Source organism: Silene latifolia, chromosome 9 (genome assembly GCF_048544455.1).
Source record: "Silene latifolia isolate original U9 population chromosome 9, ASM4854445v1, whole genome shotgun sequence".
Classification (NCBI taxonomy): domain Eukaryota; kingdom Viridiplantae; phylum Streptophyta; class Magnoliopsida; order Caryophyllales; family Caryophyllaceae; genus Silene; species Silene latifolia.
In genome coordinates, this window is record NC_133534.1 from 95,015,211 (window position 1) to 95,034,310 (window position 19,100).

Genomic DNA, 19,100 nt, shown 5'->3' on the forward strand with positions numbered 1-19,100 from the left:
ACCCCTGGCCTGATCCAGCACGGGTAAAATGTCAAGGGGCAATTGTTAGGTCCAATTTAGCCTGCTCTGACTTCAGTCTAGCCTGACTTAATTAGGCTGATTGGGGCAACCAGAGTCCGGACAATTATAGTTAATATTTGACAGAAAACCTACTCAAGAGGCCTGATAGCAATAGTAGAGTACAACCACAAGAACGTGCAATTTCCATAAACTACAACGTGCAAGAAGAGAAAAAGGAGAAGTTGTTGAGTTAGAATAAGTCAACCGGATTAATAGGGCACATTCCCTATTAATCAGGAGACGGTTTCAACAACCAGGGGGAGCGTAAAATCAATTGTAATTGTGACACCCCGCGATAAAGCGGAAAGTAAACTACTAAATATATGCGAAAAATGTGAAGTTTTTAAAACTTTTATTTAGTAGATAGTGTTTAGCATGCGGGAGTCACTAACATTCAACAGAAGGAAAAACGGAAATAAAGACAAGGGTCCATACAAATAAAACGGTCAAAAGTGGGGAAAATATATCCCTCGAATGACAAAAAGAAATAGGTGAGTCTAAGCGGTAAATAGGCAATCTAAAAGTCCGGGGTACTCGCTAGCTCACACGTCAAACCCCATATAAGCATCTTCACCAACCTGTCATTCATGTAAACATGAAAGCCACAGTCAGTGGGGAGTAACTCAAGGTTCTCCCAGCCACAAAACATCAAGATGAACATGACAAAACACACAAACAAATGACCATATCAAGTAAGATGAGAATGAGTTGAATTGTAACTATGCATATGAGCATACATGATCAAGGATTCATAAATAAGGAAAAGGAATAAAATAGGCAAGTAAGCAAAGCATAAACAAAGTTAAATAATGGAGGAAAATCTTTGGAAGGCAAGATAAAGACCACTTAACCATGAGCACGTAATTCAAGGAGACATGACCAATATACCCATCCAAAATGCAAAACCTTTACTACACTCATCAAATATAATTTCCCCTGGTAGGACGACAATGATAATCACAAAGACTCAGTCCTAGTCTAAACCTGGCCAGACTCTCGGGGCAGAACGGTCCCCGATTCGACATGCGGCAGAACAGTCCGCATCCAAGACTCGATCGACAGAACGGAAGTCGAGAACCCACAATCGGCAGAACAGTCCGAAAGAGGCGGAATAAATGAGCTAAATCCATACTTGGCAGAACGGCACAAGCAGGCATAAAGGCATGTCAAGCATATATGATGGTACTATGGCATTTCTACAAGAATACGACTCATAACAAGTAATTATTTATAATCATCTTTTCATACTTGTGACATATAAAATAAATCTTTCACTTCATAGATATACGTGCCGATTAAATAAAATAAGTAAAATATAACAAGTGGTAATGGGTAATTTACGTCATGTGGAAATTTACGTAATGCAAACAATCCAATGCAAGTGACATATTGAGCCCAAAAATTTGGTAATGATGAACCCACAAACATCCAGACATTTGGTCCAAATTAAATAAAGAGGTGAGTCCAAAAGTTTTCATGGTTTGAGCCCAAAAATTGAATGTTGGTGAGTCCAACATCAGAAATCAGAAAATAAAGAGAAGCAAACAAAAACAAAGGGCACGGCATCAGTAGGCAAACACAGTGATCCCAAATAAAGAAAGGAAGGAGGATATGATATCAGTGCTTGGCAAACCCAGAAATCACGATACAAAGAGGAAGGAGGACCACTGCACACCAAACCCAAAACAAAACCAGTCCGGAAATTTGCAGACTTGCGAGTCTAACAAATTTCTTACCCAAACCTGTGAAGTACCTAGACACACCCTAACATTCTCTACATTACTCAAATTCCATCCCCTGCATCCTCAAATTCCAACAGACACAATGCAACACAGACGGTCCCTAGCAACCTGAGCAGTCCAGACGAGAGAGCAAAAGAAATTTCGACTGTAAAAAAAAAAAAGGAACCGAGGCAGAACAGAGAAGCCAACCACTTCCCCTTACCCGAACTCAGCAAGAAAACGGACCAAAAAGGGGTCCAAACAACCATGAAAAATGAGCACAAACACAACACAATCAACTCCATCTATGGGGAAGCATACAAAGACTTCAACTTTGGGAAAAATAAGGCAAAAACGAGTAGAAATGGGCGGAGTTTCCCGACGTTTGTCGAGTAACCTATCCCGGTTACCTTAACTTTCTTCAATCCTCAAGTGAATGGTCGATTATGAATGAGTTTCCTTCGGGGTCCTCAAAGTCTTCACCTTAAAAACCGTAATAAGAGCCAAGTTAGTCTAAAAACGTCACATTTATGAGACGGGTCGAGACAGGAACTTCACAAGGCTATGCCTTTCTTACCTTAAAAGATGAAGGAAGAGATAAGGAGAAGAATGGTGCAAGAATTATTGAGTTTGGTCGAAAATTGAGCAATAAATCTAGGATTTTTAAGTCGCCATTTATGGGTTCTTTTGAGCTTGTTTTGGTTCGAAGAGTACAGTGCTGCGTTTGTTTGTTTTACCAGGGATTTCGAAAAAGAATGGGAGTTGTTGGTGGAATCTGGTTGGTCAGAGAGTATGTGAGGGAGAGTAAAAATAATTATTATATTAGTTGGGTGCCAAAATTGAGGGGTGTGTTGTCGAACCGGGATAGGTCGAGAGTAGATAAGTTTAGCCTCACATGTGAGCGTGTGACGATTCTTTACTAGACGGAGGTTCGTCTTAAACCTACTATAATTTAAGACGGAAATTTTATTATCAATATAGTTATTATTATTATTATTATTATTATTATTATTATTATTTTTATTATTTCTATCCGACGAAAACGTATATTTTATATACGTAAGCTTTAAAACTTATAGCTTTAATTAAATTACTTTTATTAATATAATGAAATTAACTAGTTAAAGTAATGTAAAAGTATTACTTTTCTTTATGAAAATTATACGGAAAGGGCGGGTGTTACAATCACCTCTCCTTTTAAAAAGTTTCGTCCTCGAAACTTGAAGTAAGAAAATTACCTTAAGAGAATAAATCCGGGTACTTGATACGCATAGAGGCTTTAGGTTCCCAAGTCACTTCTTCCACGTCACCGCACTTCCATAAAACTTTCAATAAGGGGACAACTTTACTCCTCAACTTTTTGTCTTTCTTATCCAAAATGCGAATCGGTCTCTCTTCGAAAGAAAGGCTAGGCTCAAGCTCGGGAATATCATTTTGCAACACATGACTCGGGTCACTAATGTACTTCCTAAGTTGAGATACATGGAACACATCATGAACTTTACCCAAACTCGGGGGCAAATCCAATTTGTAAGCCACGGCACCAATCCTTTTCACCACATCATAGGGTCCAATGTACTTTGGACTCAACTTTCCTTTAACTCCAAATCTCTTTACTCCTTTCATAGGGGAAACCTTCAAGAACACTTTATCCCCAATTTCGAACTCCAAGGGTCGGCGGTGAATATCGGCATAAGACTTTTGGCGATCTTGGGCGGCTTTCATTCTTTCTCGGATGATCTTCACTTGGTCAATTGTTTCGGCTAACTTGTCGGGTCCTAGATCACGAACATCACTTGCTTGATTCCAACAAATCGGGCTACGACACTTTCTTCCATATAAAGCTTCATAAGGAGCCATCTTGATGGAGGCATGGTAACTATTATTGTAGGAAAACTCCACCAAAGGTAGGCTCTTCTCCCAACTAATATGGAAATCAAGGGCACAAGCACGCAACAAATCTTCAAGAGTTTGAATCGTTCTTTCGGTTTGTCCATCGGTAGCGGCATGGAAAGCGGTACTCATCAACAACCTACTACCCATAGCATCTTGTAAAGCCTTCCAAAATCTCGAACAAAATCTTGGGTCACGATCCGACACGATCTCCTTAGGGACACCATGGTAACGAACAATCTCCTCAACATAGGCACTAGCAAGCCTATCTAGACTCCAAGTCTCTTTTATGGGGATGAACCTAGCACACTTGGTCAATCTATCCACAATCACCCATACGGCATCCTTTCCACCAACGGTCTTAGGCAAGGCCATAACAAAATCCATAGAGATAGATTCCCATTTCCATAAAGGCACATCCAAGGGTTGTAGCAAACCTCCGGGTCTCTTATGCTCAATCTTCACTTGTTGACAAGTGAGACATTTCCCAACATAAGTCACAATGTCATTCTTCATGTTAGGCCACCAAAATTGAAGCTTCAAATCCTTATACATCTTGTCTCCTCCAGGGTGGATTGAATAAGGGGAAAGATGGGCTTCATCAAGAACTCTCTTTCTCAAGTCACTGGCATCGGGGACATACATGCGGCTTTGGTAACGGAGATATCCACTAGCATCAATCTCACAATCTTTAGCTTTCCCTTCAAGAAGCTTGGCTTGGAATCTTTTGAAAGTAGCATCATCCACAAGGTTATCACGGATATCACGAAGAATAACAGGTTCGGCAACCATAGCACCAAGGTAATCAAAGCCACTTTCCACTATTTGCAAACTTAACTTACGAAACTCGGCACAAAGGTCATCGGGAAGCACACGGATGGCACTCAAGGAGTGAATTGACTTTCTACTAAGAGCATCGGCAACCACATTTGCCTTTCCTTCGTGATATAACAACTCCAAATCATAGTCATTCACTAATTCCAACCAACGGCGTTGTCTCATATTCAACTCCTTTTGGGTGAAAATATACCTCAAACTCTTATGATCGGTGAAGATACGGCAATGAACTCCAATGAGGTAGTGTCTCCACATCTTTAAGGCATGAACAACGGCGGCTAACTCAAGATCGTGAGTAGGGTAGTTCACTTCATGAACTCTCAATTGTCGCGAAGCATAAGCAACAACCTTCCTATTTTGCATGAGAACACAACCTAAACCCATCTTAGAAGCATCACAAAACACATCAAAGTCCACTCCATCCTCGGGTAAGGTCAAAACGGGAGCGGTAGTCAATCTTCTCTTCAACTCTTGAAACGCTACTTCACAAGCTTCGGTCCACAAGAATTTGGTCTCTTTCTTCAAAAGTTGAGTCATCGGTCTAGCAAGCTTAGAAAAGTCCTTTACAAAGCGACGGTAATAACCCGCCAAACCCAAGAAACTACGGATCTCACCAACATTGGTCGGGCTCTTCCATTCCATCACGGCTTCAATCTTCGAAGGATCCACCATAACACCTTCCTTAGATATCACATGACCAAGAAATGACACCCTAGACAACCAAAATTCACACTTGGAAAACTTGGCAAACCACTTTTGACGACGAAGAATCTCTAAGATAGTACGAAGATGATCGGCATACTCTTCCTCGGATTTAGAAAAGATGAGGATATCGTCGATGAAGACCACAACACACTTGTCCAAGAACTCACTAAAAGTTCGGTTCATTTGGTCCATGAAGATAGCGGGGGCATTGGTTAAACCAAAGGGCATCACCTTAAACTCGAAATGTCCATATCTCGTGCTAAAGGCGGTTTTTGGAATATCGGAATCACGAACGGGAATTTGATGATAACCGGATCTTAGATCAATCTTGGAGAATGTAGAGGCACCCTTGAGTTGATCGAACAAATCTTCAATCCTTGGTAGAGGGTACTTGTTCTTGATAGTGACACGGTTGAGCTCACGATAATCGATACAAAGTCTCATGGATCCATCTTTCTTCTTCACAAAGAGAACGGGAGCACCCCAAGGTGAGGCACTAGGTCGAATAAATCCTTTCTCAATCATCTCATCAAGTTGCTTCCTTAACTCTTTAAGTTCGGTTGGCGCCATACGGTAAGGAGCTTTTGCAATCGGCCGGTTCGGGCACAAGGTCGATAGAAAATTCAACATCACGCTCGGGAGGTATCTCGGGCAACTCCTCGGGAAAAACATCGGCGAACTCACACACCACGGGCACTTCTTCAAGCTTCGGCAAAGAAGGAGAAGTAGAAGTCACCACACATAAAAAGACTTGGTGACCTTTCCTCTCCATACTCATCAACTTCAACGCGGAAATCAACTTCACACCTTCTTGAGAACGAATCCCTTTGTAGGAAACACGGGTTCCTAGCGGACTTTTGAGGTGAATCTTTTGATCTCTACACTCGAATCTTGCATCATACTTGGACAACCAATTCATACCCAAAATCACATCGAATTCCTCAAGTGGAAAACGAAGTAGGTTAGCGGGGAAAAGATTTCCCGAAATTATGATAGGGACATCGGGAAAGAAGTAGGAGCATGAAATGATTTCTCCGGAAGGTAAGGATATAGGGGTATCCTCACTAGGTATGGGCTCAAGAGCTAACTTTTCCGAAAACTTGGAAGATATAAAAGATAAAGATGCGCCGGTATCAAAAAGAATAAGGCATGGTTGATCGAGAATTGAGAACATACCCGTAATGATGTCGGGATGAGCGGCGGCTTCGGCACGACTCATGACAAAGATGGTTCCTCTTGGCTTGGCTTTAGAAGCTTGGGTGGAAGAAGAAGTAGTAGAATTCTTCCTATCGGGGCAATCATTGTAGCGGTGACCGGGCTTCTTACAATGATAGCAAGTCAAAGGTCGGTTGTAGCATCCAACTCCGGGGTGTAAGGCTTGCTTACAATTGAAGCACTTGCGAGCTTTCTCCAAGTTGAGGTTGTTGTTGCTTGATTGGGAAACTTGTCCACTAGGCTCTTGCCTCCTTGGTTCTTGCACTTTTGGTTCTTGTGTTCTTGGCACAAACCTCTTGTTAGCATAATTCGGTGAAGGAGAAGGCACAAAGGGTCTCTTGCCATGAAAGTTAGGACGGTAAGAAGTAGAGTGGGAACGAGTCTTGGCATCATCATCAATAGCCTTCAAGGAATTTTCGGCCCAAAGAGCATCATCATAGACCGCCACAAAGGTTGTGGAATCTCTTCTCACCATACTTTCCAACTTAGGATTCAACTTGCTTCGGTAGAAGTAGACACGCTCATCTTCATCTTTCACAAATTTAGGGGCATAGTGAGCAAGATCATTGAACTTGTCGGTGAAAGCTTGAACGGATAGGCCTCCTTGCTTGAAATCAATGAACTCCTTCAATTTTTGTTGCTTGAGTTCTTTAGGGTAGAAACGAGTTTCCACAAGAGTCTTGAAACGGTTCCAATCAAAGGTGGGGTCTTGAGTGACGGAAGGCCCGGTAATAGTCCACCACCTATCGGCCTCCTTCACAAGGAAATGAGAGGCAAGCTTCACTTTGTCTCGATCTTGGACATCATAAAGAGAGAAATTCTTCTCCATGTCACGAAACCACTCGGAAAGTTCAATAGGATCCACTTCACCACCATAGGTCTTAGCCTTGTTTCTTGCTAGTTGACTTGCAATCCAAGCAAAACTTCCTTGATGATCTACCGCTTGTTGAGCGGGGACGGCCTTGAACATTGACATTTTGCTGGTTTTGAAGAATTTGAGTAAGGGCTTGCAAGATAGTATTCTCCACATTGTTTGGTCGCACCATCTTCTTAAAGCACCAAAGAGAGTCAAACGAGTTAGTACTTAACAAATAGCATACACAAGAAGACTACCAACATAGGTCCTTAGTTCTACCCATCTCTCATTCATTATTTCAAGGTCAAGTTCAAAATTTAAGTTGGGGTACACGTGTGTGCGTCGGGAGCTACAAAGGCTCTGATACCAACTGTGACACCCCGCGATAAAGCGGAAAGTAAACTACTAAATATATGCGAAAAATGTGAAGTTTTTAAAACTTTTATTTAGTAGATAGAGTTTAGCATGCGGGAGTCACTAACATTCAACAGAAGGAAAAACGGAAATAAAGACAAGGGTCCATACAAATAAAACGGTCAAAAGTGGGGAAAATATATCCCTCGAATGACAAAAAGAAATAGGTGAGTCTAAGCGGTAAATAGGCAATCTAAAAGTCCGGGGTACTCGCTAGCTCACACGTCAAACCCCATATAAGCATCTTCACCAACCTGTCATTCATGTAAACATGAAAGCCACAGTCAGTGGGGAGTAACTCAAGGTTCTCCCAGCCACAAAACATCAAGATGAACATGACAAAACACACAAACAAATGACCATATCAAGTAAGATGAGAATGAGTTGAATTGTAACTATGCATATGAGCATACATGATCAAGGATTCATAAATAAGGAAAAGGAATAAAATAGGCAAGTAAGCAAAGCATAAACAAAGTTAAATAATGGAGGAAAATGCTGGAAGGCAAGATAAAGACCACTTAACCATGAGCACGTAATTCAAGGAGACATGACCAATATACCCATCCAAAATGCAAAACCTTTACTACACTCATCAAATATAATTTCCCCTGGTAGGACGACAATGATAATCACAAAGACTCAGTCCTAGTCTAAACCTGGCCAGACTCTCGGGGCAGAACGGTCCCCGATTCGACATGCGGCAGAACAGTCCGCATCCAAGACTCGATCGACAGAACGGAAGTCGAGAACCCACAATCGGCAGAACAGTCCGAAAGAGGCGGAATAAATGAGCTAAATCCATACTTGGCAGAACGGCACAAGCAGGCATAAAGGCATGTCAAGCATATATGATGGTACTATGGCATTTCTACAAGAATACGACTCATAACAAGTAATTATTTATAATCATCTTTTCATACTTGTGACATATAAAATAAATCTTTCACTTCATAGATATACGTGCCGATTAAATAAAATAAGTAAAATATAACAAGTGGTAATGGGTAATTTACGTCATGTGGAAATTTACGTAATGCAAACAATCCAATGCAAGTGACATATTGAGCCCAAAAATTTGGTAATGATGAACCCACAAACATCCAGACATTTGGTCCAAATTAAATAAAGAGGTGAGTCCAAAAGTTTTCATGGTTTGAGCCCAAAAATTGAATGTTGGTGAGTCCAACATCGAAATCGAGAAAATAAAGAGAAGCAAACAAAAACAAAGGGCACGGCATCAGTAGGCAAACACGGTGATCCCAAATAAAGAAAGGAAGGAGGATATGATATCAGTGCTTGGCAAACCCAGAAATCACGATACAAAGAGGAAGGAGGACCACTGCACACCAAACCCAAAACAAAACCGGTCCCAGGAAATTTGCGGACTTGCGAGTCTAACAAATTTCTTACCCAAACCTGTGAAGTACCTAGACACACCCTAACATTCTCTACATTACTCAAATTCCATCCCCCCGCATCCTCAAATTCCAACAGACACAATGCAACACAGACGGTCCCTAGCAACCTGAGCAGTCCAGACGAGAGAGCAAAAGAAATTTGATTGTAAAAAAAAAAAAAAAAGGAAAGGAAAGGCGAACAGAGAAGCCAACCACTTCCCCTTACCCGAACTCAGCAAGAAAACGGACCAAAAAGGGGTCCAAACAACCATGAAAAATGAGCACAAACACAACACAATCAACTCCATCTATGGGGAAGCATACAAAGACTTCAACTTTGGGAAAAATAAGGCAAAAACGAGTAGAAATGGGCGGAGTTTCCCGACGTTTGTCGAGTAACCTATCCCGGTTACCTTAACTTTCTTCAATCCTCAAGTGAATGGTCGATTATGAATGAGTTTCCTTCGGGGTCCTCAAAGTCTTCACCTTAAAAACCGTAATAAGAGCCAAGTTAGTCTAAAAACGTCACATTTATGAGACGGGTCGAGACAGGAACTTCACAAGGCTATGCCTTTCTTACCTTAAAAGATGAAGGAAGAGATAAGGAGAAGAATGGTGCAAGAATTATTGAGTTTGGTCGAAAATTGAGCAATAAATCTAGGATTTTTAAGTCGCCATTTATGGGTTCTTTTGAGCTTGTTTTGGTTCGAAGAGTACAGTGCTGCGTTTGTTTGTTTTACCAGGGATTTCGAAAAAGAATGGGAGTTGTTGGTGGAATCTGGTTGGTCAGAGAGTATGTGAGGGAGAGTAAAAATAATTATTATATTAGTTGGGTGCCAAAATTGAGGGGTGTGTTGTCGACCCGGGATAGGTCGAGAGTAGATAAGTTTAGCCTCACATGTGAGCGTGTGACGATTCTTTACTAGACGGAGGTTCGTCTTAAACCTACTATAATTTAAGACGGAAATTTTATTATCAATATAGTTATTATTATTATTATTATTATTATTTTTATTTTTATTATTTCTATCCGACGAAAACGTATATTTTATATACGTAAGCTTTAAAACTTATAGCTTTAATTAAATTACTTTTATTAATATAATGAAATTAACTAGTTAAAGTAATGTAAAAGTATTACTTTTCTTTATGAAAATTATACGGAAAGGGCGGGTGTTACAGTAATGTTAGAATAGAAAGAGTATAAATAGAGTGGAGGAACATTTGTAAAGGATACGAAGCAATATACAAAAAACATATATAATTAGCTTGTTATTCGTACTACACTTTCTTCTTTCTTTATTATCATTCAACTTATCCAGGAAATATAAACATTATTGTTCTTATATAATTTATTTCATTTATTACTGTACATTTTTCCTTAAATATTAGAACTCGATACCTACACTACTAAATCTTCAGGCCGGATCCTTTAAGGGGAATTCGTGCTAAAACACAAACCATTTGGCATGTCTGTGGCATAGCTTGTGTTGGCTATTAATAAATCTCACGGCCTCATGATCTAATTGAAGCACAAAAGTTTTTGGCTTCCGCTCTAATGCGTCACAGATCTGACAATGGCATATAATTCTTTATCATATGTGGAATATTTCAGTTTGGCACCATTTAACATTTCACTGAAATATGCCACAGTCTTTTGGCCCTGAATCAGAACTGCTCCAGTCCCAACACCACTTACATCACACTCCATCTCAAATAATTGATCAAAATGAGGTAGCTTCAGAATAGGAGTCTCACACATCAACCTCTTAATCGTTTCAAAGGAGTGCTGAGCATTCTCAGTCCATTAAAACTCTCCCTTCTTCATGCTCTCAGTAATAGGTGCAACAACTGAACTTAAGTTCCTGATAAATCTCTTTTTGAATAATGGCAGTCCATGGAACCCCCTCACTTCAGTGACTATTTTGGGAATTGGCCTGGATTGTTTGCATTAATCTTCTCCTGATTAACCGAGACGCCTCTCTCAGACACTATATACCCCAGAATTATTACTTCCTCCACCATTTAAGTACATTTCTCCAGCTTCTCATACAACTTATGATCTCTGATAATCTTGAATACAGCTGCAAGGTGCTTGAGGTGTTCATCTTGAGTCTGGCTGTAAACTAGGATGTCATCAAAGTATACCACATCATATTTGCCCAAACATGGCCTCAGTACCTCAGCCATTAATTTTATAAAGGTACTTGGTGCATTAGATAGACCAAATGGCATCACAAGCCATTCATATAAACCAGGTTTTGCTTTGAATAATGTATTCCATTCATCCCCCTCCCTAATTCTCACCTGGTGGTATCCCTGCCTCAGGTCAATCTTAGAAAAGATCTTAGCACCACTCAGCTCATCAAGCATATCATCTACGCTGTGGATTGGAAACCTATACTTAACTGTTATGTTGTTTATGTCCTTGCTATCAGTACACATTCTCCAGGTGCCATCGTTTTTGGGTACCAGTAAAACAGGTACAGCACAAGGACTGAGGGTCTCCCTCACAAAGCCTTTGTTCATCAGCTCTTCAATCTGTTGTTGTAATTCCTTGGTCGCTGTTGGATCACTCTTGTAAGCAGGCTTGTTAGGTAGTACAAAGCCTGGCACAAGATCAATATGGTGTTCAATCCCTCTTAGTGGTGGTAGTCCACTAGGCAGCTCACTTGTTAACCCATCTTTGTACCGCAGAATTAAGAATTCAACTTCTGCAGGCACTTTAGAGCTTTCCTTCTCCACTACTTCCTTTGACAGTAAGATCAATATAGGTTGCTCTTGCTTTAATTCTTTGACCATGGCTGCTTCAGACAATAACAGTACGCCATTGACCTCTTCTGGCATGTTTGGACTTCCATAGTTCCTTTGGTTAGGTGGAAATGGGGTCAAGGTGACCTTCTTGCCTTCATGTTTGAAACAGTAAACATTCTCCTTCTCTTGGTGAGTTGTATTTATGTCAAATTCGTGTTTTGGGTGGATTCTGCACGCAACTGAATCAGGTCAGGGTAGAATAAACGCAAGGTTAACTTGCTCGAATATCATTGCTATGACCGTAGGGCAGGGTAAAATGTATGTAGCATAAAGCAAATAAAGAAAAATAAATAAGAAAAGATAATTTGTACGTGGAAAACCCTTAAATGGGAAAAAAAATCACGGGCACCATGCTAGGAGAGACTTTCACTATGTAATTATAGGATAATTATGTAATTAGCACAAAGAATTGTAGTTCCTCTAAGTATTGGCATAGTGTTGATTTTGGAATGATGGAATATGTCCTAGAATGATCTTTTGATTCTCCTTATATAGTAATCTTCAAATGGTTGCATAATCTTCCTTTAATGGCAAAATATTCCCTTTTAATGACACCATTAATTGTTCCTTCATTGTACTTAAATACCCGGATTAATGCTTGAACTTTATGATATAATCTTCTCTATAATTGCTCCCTTAATTGTTGTATTTATATGATGATTATTGCGTATAATCCATATTGACTTGGTCAAATATTATCCTTGCACTTTACCGTTACTCTCTCCTGCTTGGTGCCAATCTAGAGCTACACTGATGGTTATGTCCTGATAGTCATGCCAGGGTAGAAACCAATCCAGAAGATATTGTGAAATTGATGGGTAATGTCGACGGGTCACATCCAATCAAACACATTTATAATACTCAACAAACAACTAGTTAGCGGTAAGTCGAGGTCGATCCATGGGACGGTGTGCTTTGGATTCTAAGTCTATCTATCTCATTTATGCTAGTGTCACAATTTGTTTGGGTTTGTAGTTGTGTTCTAAATAATAAAAGTAACAAAGTAAAGCAAACAATGAACTAAGAAATGTAAACAAATGACTTAAAAGCACTAGGATGTCATGGGGTCATAGGGGATTCATGGTGTTGATCATACAAACATGTTTACAAAGTTGCAAGCAATTAATGTTGGGGAGGAACCGAGTTGGTTTATGTCTTAAGGTTCATAGGAAGAGTTGGGTCCCGTAGCCGAATCGATTAGATTGTACAACACCTACAAGTCGACTTACTTTCCTCCTATTCAACTTCTATGCATGGTCTAACAAGACTCGAATTGGTTAATATCTTACAAGTCTAGTTGAGTAGATAAGAGATGGTTGTAAATGCAAGGATTCATAGGCTTAGCATTTCATCAAACATAACATGTGCATAAAGTTGACATCACAACAAGAAAGCAATTTAATTATGAAAACATATTAGTTTAAGCATGATTAATCCCATGTTTGTTTCCCTTAATTACCCACTAATCCTAGCTAAAGAGACTACTCACTTATTATCATGGTAAACATGTCATTAATGGTGTCAATCATCACAACAAGTGTAAAGATGATAAGAGAATGAGGAAATAAACAATAAAGAGTAAAGGGTAAAAGAATTATACCAAACTTGAGATGATTCCAAATAATAAAGCAAAGAATAAAAGAAGAGAACGTGATTGATTGATGAAGAGTTGTCAATTCTCCAATAATAACCCAATAATCTTCAATTACCCAAAAGTAACAAACTTGAACAATAATTAAGGAGAGATTAATGTGAGATTTGTGGAAAGATTAAAGAGTAGTCTATTCTAACCTACTCCTAATCTAATCTAAGAAGAATTTCTAATGTGGAGGCTTTCTACTCTAAAAACTTCATGCTTTGATTATTTACAAGTGGGGTATATATAGTATTGCTTCATTAGGTTAACTAAGGCTAATTTGGAATTAACATTTGTGAGTTCTACGTAGGGAATTGCTAGTCTTTTCGGAGAGATGAGCATCTCAGCTGAAGACGCCACGATCCGCTCGTCCAGGAGGGGAATCCGCTCGGATTGTTGTGGGGGTGCACGAGCGTCTTTGGGGCAAATCCGCTCGGATTGTAGCAAGGGAATCCGAGCGTCTTCAAGGCTTAGACGCTCGGATTTAGGCTCTTGGACGGGCGTCTTGTCTCCCTGGCCGCTCGGATTCTGCTTCAGAATCCTTCTCTTCAATTACTTCTTATTCTTATGAGATTAGTCTTTAATTCTCGCCTCCTCTTCATACTAGTCCATCTAATGTCGTCAATAAGATTCCAAATATGCACGAAAGACGGGAATCTCCGCCTTATTATCTCTTTTCCTACAAAACATATAAAATGCACTAGGAAAGCAAAATAGAAAGCATTTGATGGATAAAATGTCTATAGAATGTTATAATAGTATGTAAAATGGGCTCAATTAGGGGACTAAATGTGTGCAAATACGAGTCACCTCAAATATCCCCAAACCGAACCTTTACTCGTCACGAGTAACGAGGTGACAAAAACTAGGACCTTTATTCAAACTAACATACTAATATAGCCGATGTGAGACAATTAGCGGGTCTCACTCCGCCCCTTCAACTCACAACAAGACAACCATGAGGTAGGATGCCTTCTTGCAAGGCAAGGTGGGTCTTACCAAAATGGCGACACATCCAAGCATTAAAGCACACAATAATCAAGTAATGGATGCATCTACAAAATAATAGCCACTTTCCTCATCTAAGTGGCGGAAATTATCTAAAGGGGAAGCAATTCAAGGGTACACACTCCTTCATAGATATGATTTCTCCAAACTACTAAGCCTATAAGGATACCAATAAATCACCTCCAAGTTGTGTCAAGCTAGGGTACCTTTGTCCTCAATCGTTAAATGCTTTTGTCAAGAGTAGACTCCCTATGGTGTTAGAAACACTAGAGGATCGCGGAATTCCCCTTCTTGCCTAGATAAGAAGAAGGGTCGTCCCCTCTCTACCATGCACAAAAATGGATACGATGGATAAAGGGATCAATAGACATTTGAGTTTCATTTGGGAGTTTGTTTTGTTGTTGTTTTTCCCCCCAATTTCTTGTGGCATTTGGCATTTGAGAACAATTTCTTGCCATTTCTTTTGATTCTTGGCATTTCAATACTTGACAATTTTCAACTTTTTGTATTTTCTTTTGAAAATTTTCAAAGTCACCCCATTTAGTAACGAGGGTGCTTATTTTTTAAGCATAGGAGTCTATTTTTGCTCCTCTTTTCTTTTGATGTAATTGCAAACTTTTTGACTTTCATTTCAATTCTTGAACTCAATATTTGAACAATTTTTGTGCCCATTCGCTTTGATGACAAAATGTATGGTAGAACATGGATGAATGATGGTTGCATGGTTTCAAGGGTCACCTTAGACTATACGGTAGCCAAGGAGTTATCACACCACAAGGTACTTTTGACTAGGCCTTAATCCATGGGTCAAAGGATACTAGCATGACCCATCCTAGAGTGTTTTACAAGTATTCTAGCAAGCAAAGTCTTAAGAAGAAAAAGCATCTACTAGGGCCTATATACACTTGTCAAGTTTACCAAATAGACGGTTTCACAAAAAAATTTTCTAACATGCAAACTACATGCCATGATGCAACTAACATATATACATCCTAATGCATATGCTGTGGGAAATAAATCTGTATACTTCCCTTAAACTAGAAGGATTATAACGATTTAAAAAAAATGATCTAAGGTCATAAAATAAAATACATAAACATAAGTAAACAGATTTAGAATTAACCTTCGGTCCTAGCAAATATGGCCTAAGAACAATATCAAAATTGATATTCGCCTATTCGTTGCACCCAAGACGATCTGAGATATGCCCTTTGATTATGCTAGAAATCAATCTAAAATTTTCTGTAAAATTTAATTGTCTTTGTGTTCTTGTGATGAGAAAGAGGAGGCTAGGTCAAGAAAAAGCATTAGGGTAGAAATAATTCTCTACCTTTCTTTTTATACAGACCGAAACTTGGAGTCAATTAGGAAAAGAAAAACTTTCCCTAATTTCGGCCAAGTGAACCGAAATAAGGAGTATTTTTCTCCTTATTTTGGTCTTTCCAAAAATATATAAACTGTGTAAAATTGTCATCTAGTGAGGATCGAACCCATGACCTCTTGGCTTGTGTACCCTCACTATTACCACTATGACACATTCAACTTGTTGATATTAAATACAACTGATTATATTTAACTACGAATTAACAGATTAATTCGTCCAAACTAACCTTATATATATTTAATTTTAATATAACTTATTATATTTAATTTACGAATTGTGATTAATTGTCTCAACTTAATATTATTTAATTTTCATTAAATAATTATCTCATCAACACATTGACTAACTTTTTAGTCATTTTGGGCATCAATGTAATTATATTTCTATAACCACATTTCTCAAACACGTCCTATAGGTGTGACCTTTAGGGACCAGTTGATCACCGTCATCTTTATGATAATAACGTCAAACTTTCTAGCAAGCCAACCGTTATTAGGTAAACGTTAATCAACTGATTAAATATACGAAGTATACCCTTGTGAACCTGTAAGAGATTTACAAATGTTATCACACTAATTTGTGGAGGAGACCAGCTCCAACAAACTCCCACTTGTCCTCACAAGTGTATGTGCGATAACCGATTCTCATATCCTATAAAATTTCTCCCACACAATGTAAAACAATTTGCAAATCCGAATTCACAAAGGTCGTATTTTACAAGCGATCAATATCAAGAGTGGTTTTCCCGACTAGAGAGTAACTTAACTGATAAACGAATCAACATTCGAGCATGGCCATGCATTTCAGTTACAACTCCTCGAGTGGCCCTGAGAAATAACTATACCTGATAAAGGTTGGATATTTTCCTCAACTCAAATCTTGCAGATCTAAGCACAGTATGAAATGACCCAGAAAAAATCTACTTAGCCCCAGTTACGGTAGACCGTGAGAAAGAAACCAAAGTCACCTAAAAACTGCCTTAATCTCAAGAGACATTTGATAGTTAAAAGAATCAACTCTAGGAACATAATGGATGTCCTATCCACGACCTGACACCGAATGTTATTAAACATTTAGGACTCCATTACGATGTCACAAAAATTTGTCCTACGAGGTATCGTCATAATCTCGTATCTGTGATCGATTAGTCAACCGTTGAACTTATGGCTCGTTGAACCCACCATCAATTGACTGCACAATATAATAGCCGGAGTTATCAGCTCACATTGGCGATTACGGACCAAAAAAAATATAATGTAATTCAGTTAACTTTGTGGTGTTCAATGTTGTCAGTACAATCCACATGAAAAACAAAATATTATATATATAAAACGATGAAGTTATAAGTAATATATGAAAAAGATAATGTATTAAATCCATAATCAAGTACTACAACTCTGGAACATGTTTAATTCCCATGGAATTAACAGGCCCTACATGCTTATCATAATTCAACGGTTTGGTGAGAGGATCCGCGATGTTATCATCCGTCGCAATCTTGTCAATCACTATCTCTTCTTGCTCCACGTAATCACGGATCAGGTGAGCCTTCCGAAGTACATGTCTAGATTTGTTGCTAGGCTTTGGCTCCTTAGCCTGGAAGATGGCACCTCTATTGTCACAATAGATGGTGATCGGGTCATTCGAACTAGGAACTACCGAAAGCCCTTGTAAGAATTGACGCATCCATATCGCTTCCTTTGCTGCCTCCGAAGCGGCATAGTACTCGGATTCAGTAGTAGAATCTGCTACAACACTCTGTTTGGAACTCTTCCAGCTGACCGTAGCACCATTAAGAGTGAAGACGAACCCGGACTGAGATTTTGAATCAACTCGATCCGTTTGGAAGCTAGCATCTGCAAAACCGGTTGCGTATAACTTAGTATCGCCTCCATAAGTCAATACCCAATCCTTAGTCCTCCGTAGGTACTTGAGGATATTTTTGACTGCTATCCAGTGTGTTTCACCTGGAGTCTTTTGGTACCGACTCGTCATACTCAATACATATGCCACGTCTGGACGTGTGCATATCATGGCATACATGATCGATCCTATTGCAGATGCATAAGAAACACGACTCATGCGCTCAATCCCTTCAGGCGTCGTGGGTGACTGAGACTTGCTCAACTGCATCCCAGTCGTCATAGAAAGGTTCCCCTTCTTGGAGTTGGTCATGCTAAACCTCTCAAGAACCTTATCCAAATAAGACTTCTGACTAAGTGATAACGTCCGTCGTGATCTATCTCGGTAAATACGGATTCCCAAAATACGCTGTGCCTCACCCAGATCTTTCATCTGGAAATGGTTCTTCAACCATTCTTTAACCGAAGATAGGAGAGGAATGTCATTCCCAATCAAGAGTATGTCATCGACATACAATATTAAGAACACAATCTTGCTCCCACTCGACTTGATATATAAGCATGGTTCTTTGACCGATCGAGTGAAACCATACTCTTTTATCACTTGGTCGAAACAATGATTCCAAATCCGAGAAGCTTGCTTAAGTCCATAAATGGAACGCTTAAGCTTGCATACCTTCTTAGGATGTTTAGGATCTATGAAACCTTCGGGTTGCACCATGTACAACTCTTCCTCCAAATAACCGTTTAAGAAGGCGGTTTTCACATCCATTTGCCAAATCTCATAATCATGAAATGCGACAATCGCTAAGATTATCCGAATGGAACGTAGCATGACTATAGGTGCAAAAATCTCATCATAATGAAATCCTTGCACTTGAGTGAAACCTTTTGCCACAAGTCGTGCCTTATAGATATCTGGTTGCGTGTCTACAGAACGCTTTATTTTGTAAAGCCATTTGCACTGTAGAGGTTTTACCTTATTAGGTAAATCAACTATATAGCATACGTTATTCTCATACATGGAGTCCATCTCGGATTGCATGGCTTCGAGCCATAACTTTGAGTCGGAACAGGCCATAGCACCTTTATAGGTTGCGGGTTCATTACTTTCTAGAAGTAAAACGTCATTCTCCTCGACCATACCAATGTATCTGTCCGGAGGATGAGAGTCTCTACCCGACCTCCTAGGTTCCTCTGGAATATTAACCGTATCATCAATTGGAGGTACAGCTTCCTCCATCTGTTCCTCGGTTGTTGGTTCTGGAATCTCCGACAACTCGAAGGTTCTATTA

At 39.5% G+C, this 19,100-nt stretch overlaps 1 protein-coding gene and 2 long non-coding RNA genes across 3 annotated transcripts; all 3 read right to left on the reverse strand.

Moving 5' to 3' along the window:
• Window positions 1–443: 443 nt before the first annotated feature.
• LOC141598211 (uncharacterized) lies at window positions 444–2,554 on the reverse strand. Its single transcript, XR_012523330.1, has 3 exons — window positions 2,359–2,554; window positions 2,192–2,264; window positions 444–638 (listed from the first exon to the last, which is right to left on the reverse strand). It is a non-coding gene; the product is annotated as an uncharacterized LOC141598211 (long non-coding RNA).
• Window positions 2,555–3,237: 683 nt separating this feature from the next.
• Window positions 3,238–7,260, reverse strand: LOC141601362 (uncharacterized). The gene is made up of 5 exons (XM_074421638.1): window positions 6,614–7,260; window positions 5,126–5,223; window positions 4,387–4,612; window positions 3,339–3,705; window positions 3,238–3,249 (listed from the first exon to the last, which is right to left on the reverse strand). The coding sequence occupies exons 1-5, from the start codon at window positions 7,258–7,260 to the stop codon at window positions 3,238–3,240; spliced, it is 1,350 nt and encodes a 449-aa protein (XP_074277739.1).
• Window positions 7,261–7,642: 382 nt separating this feature from the next.
• On the reverse strand, window positions 7,643–9,877 carry LOC141598212 (uncharacterized). The gene is made up of 3 exons (XR_012523331.1): window positions 9,682–9,877; window positions 9,515–9,587; window positions 7,643–7,955 (listed from the first exon to the last, which is right to left on the reverse strand). It is a non-coding gene; the product is annotated as an uncharacterized LOC141598212 (long non-coding RNA).
• Window positions 9,878–19,100: the final 9,223 nt, after the last annotated feature.

Bases quoted from the DNA above. Each gene is read 5' to 3' on its own strand.
- LOC141601362 (XM_074421638.1), bottom strand. From the start codon at position 7,260: ATGGAGAAGAATTTCTCTCTTTATGATGTCCAAGATCGAGACAAAGTG. The intron at 5,224-6,613 runs GTGCTTCAATTG...TTGGTTGTCTAG, and splicing joins AACTTGGAGAAAGCTCGCAA to GGTGTCATTTCTTGGTCATG. The intron at 4,613-5,125 runs GTGAGATCCGTA...TATATCACGAAG, and splicing joins GAAGAGCCCGACCAATGTTG to GAAAGGCAAATGTGGTTGCC.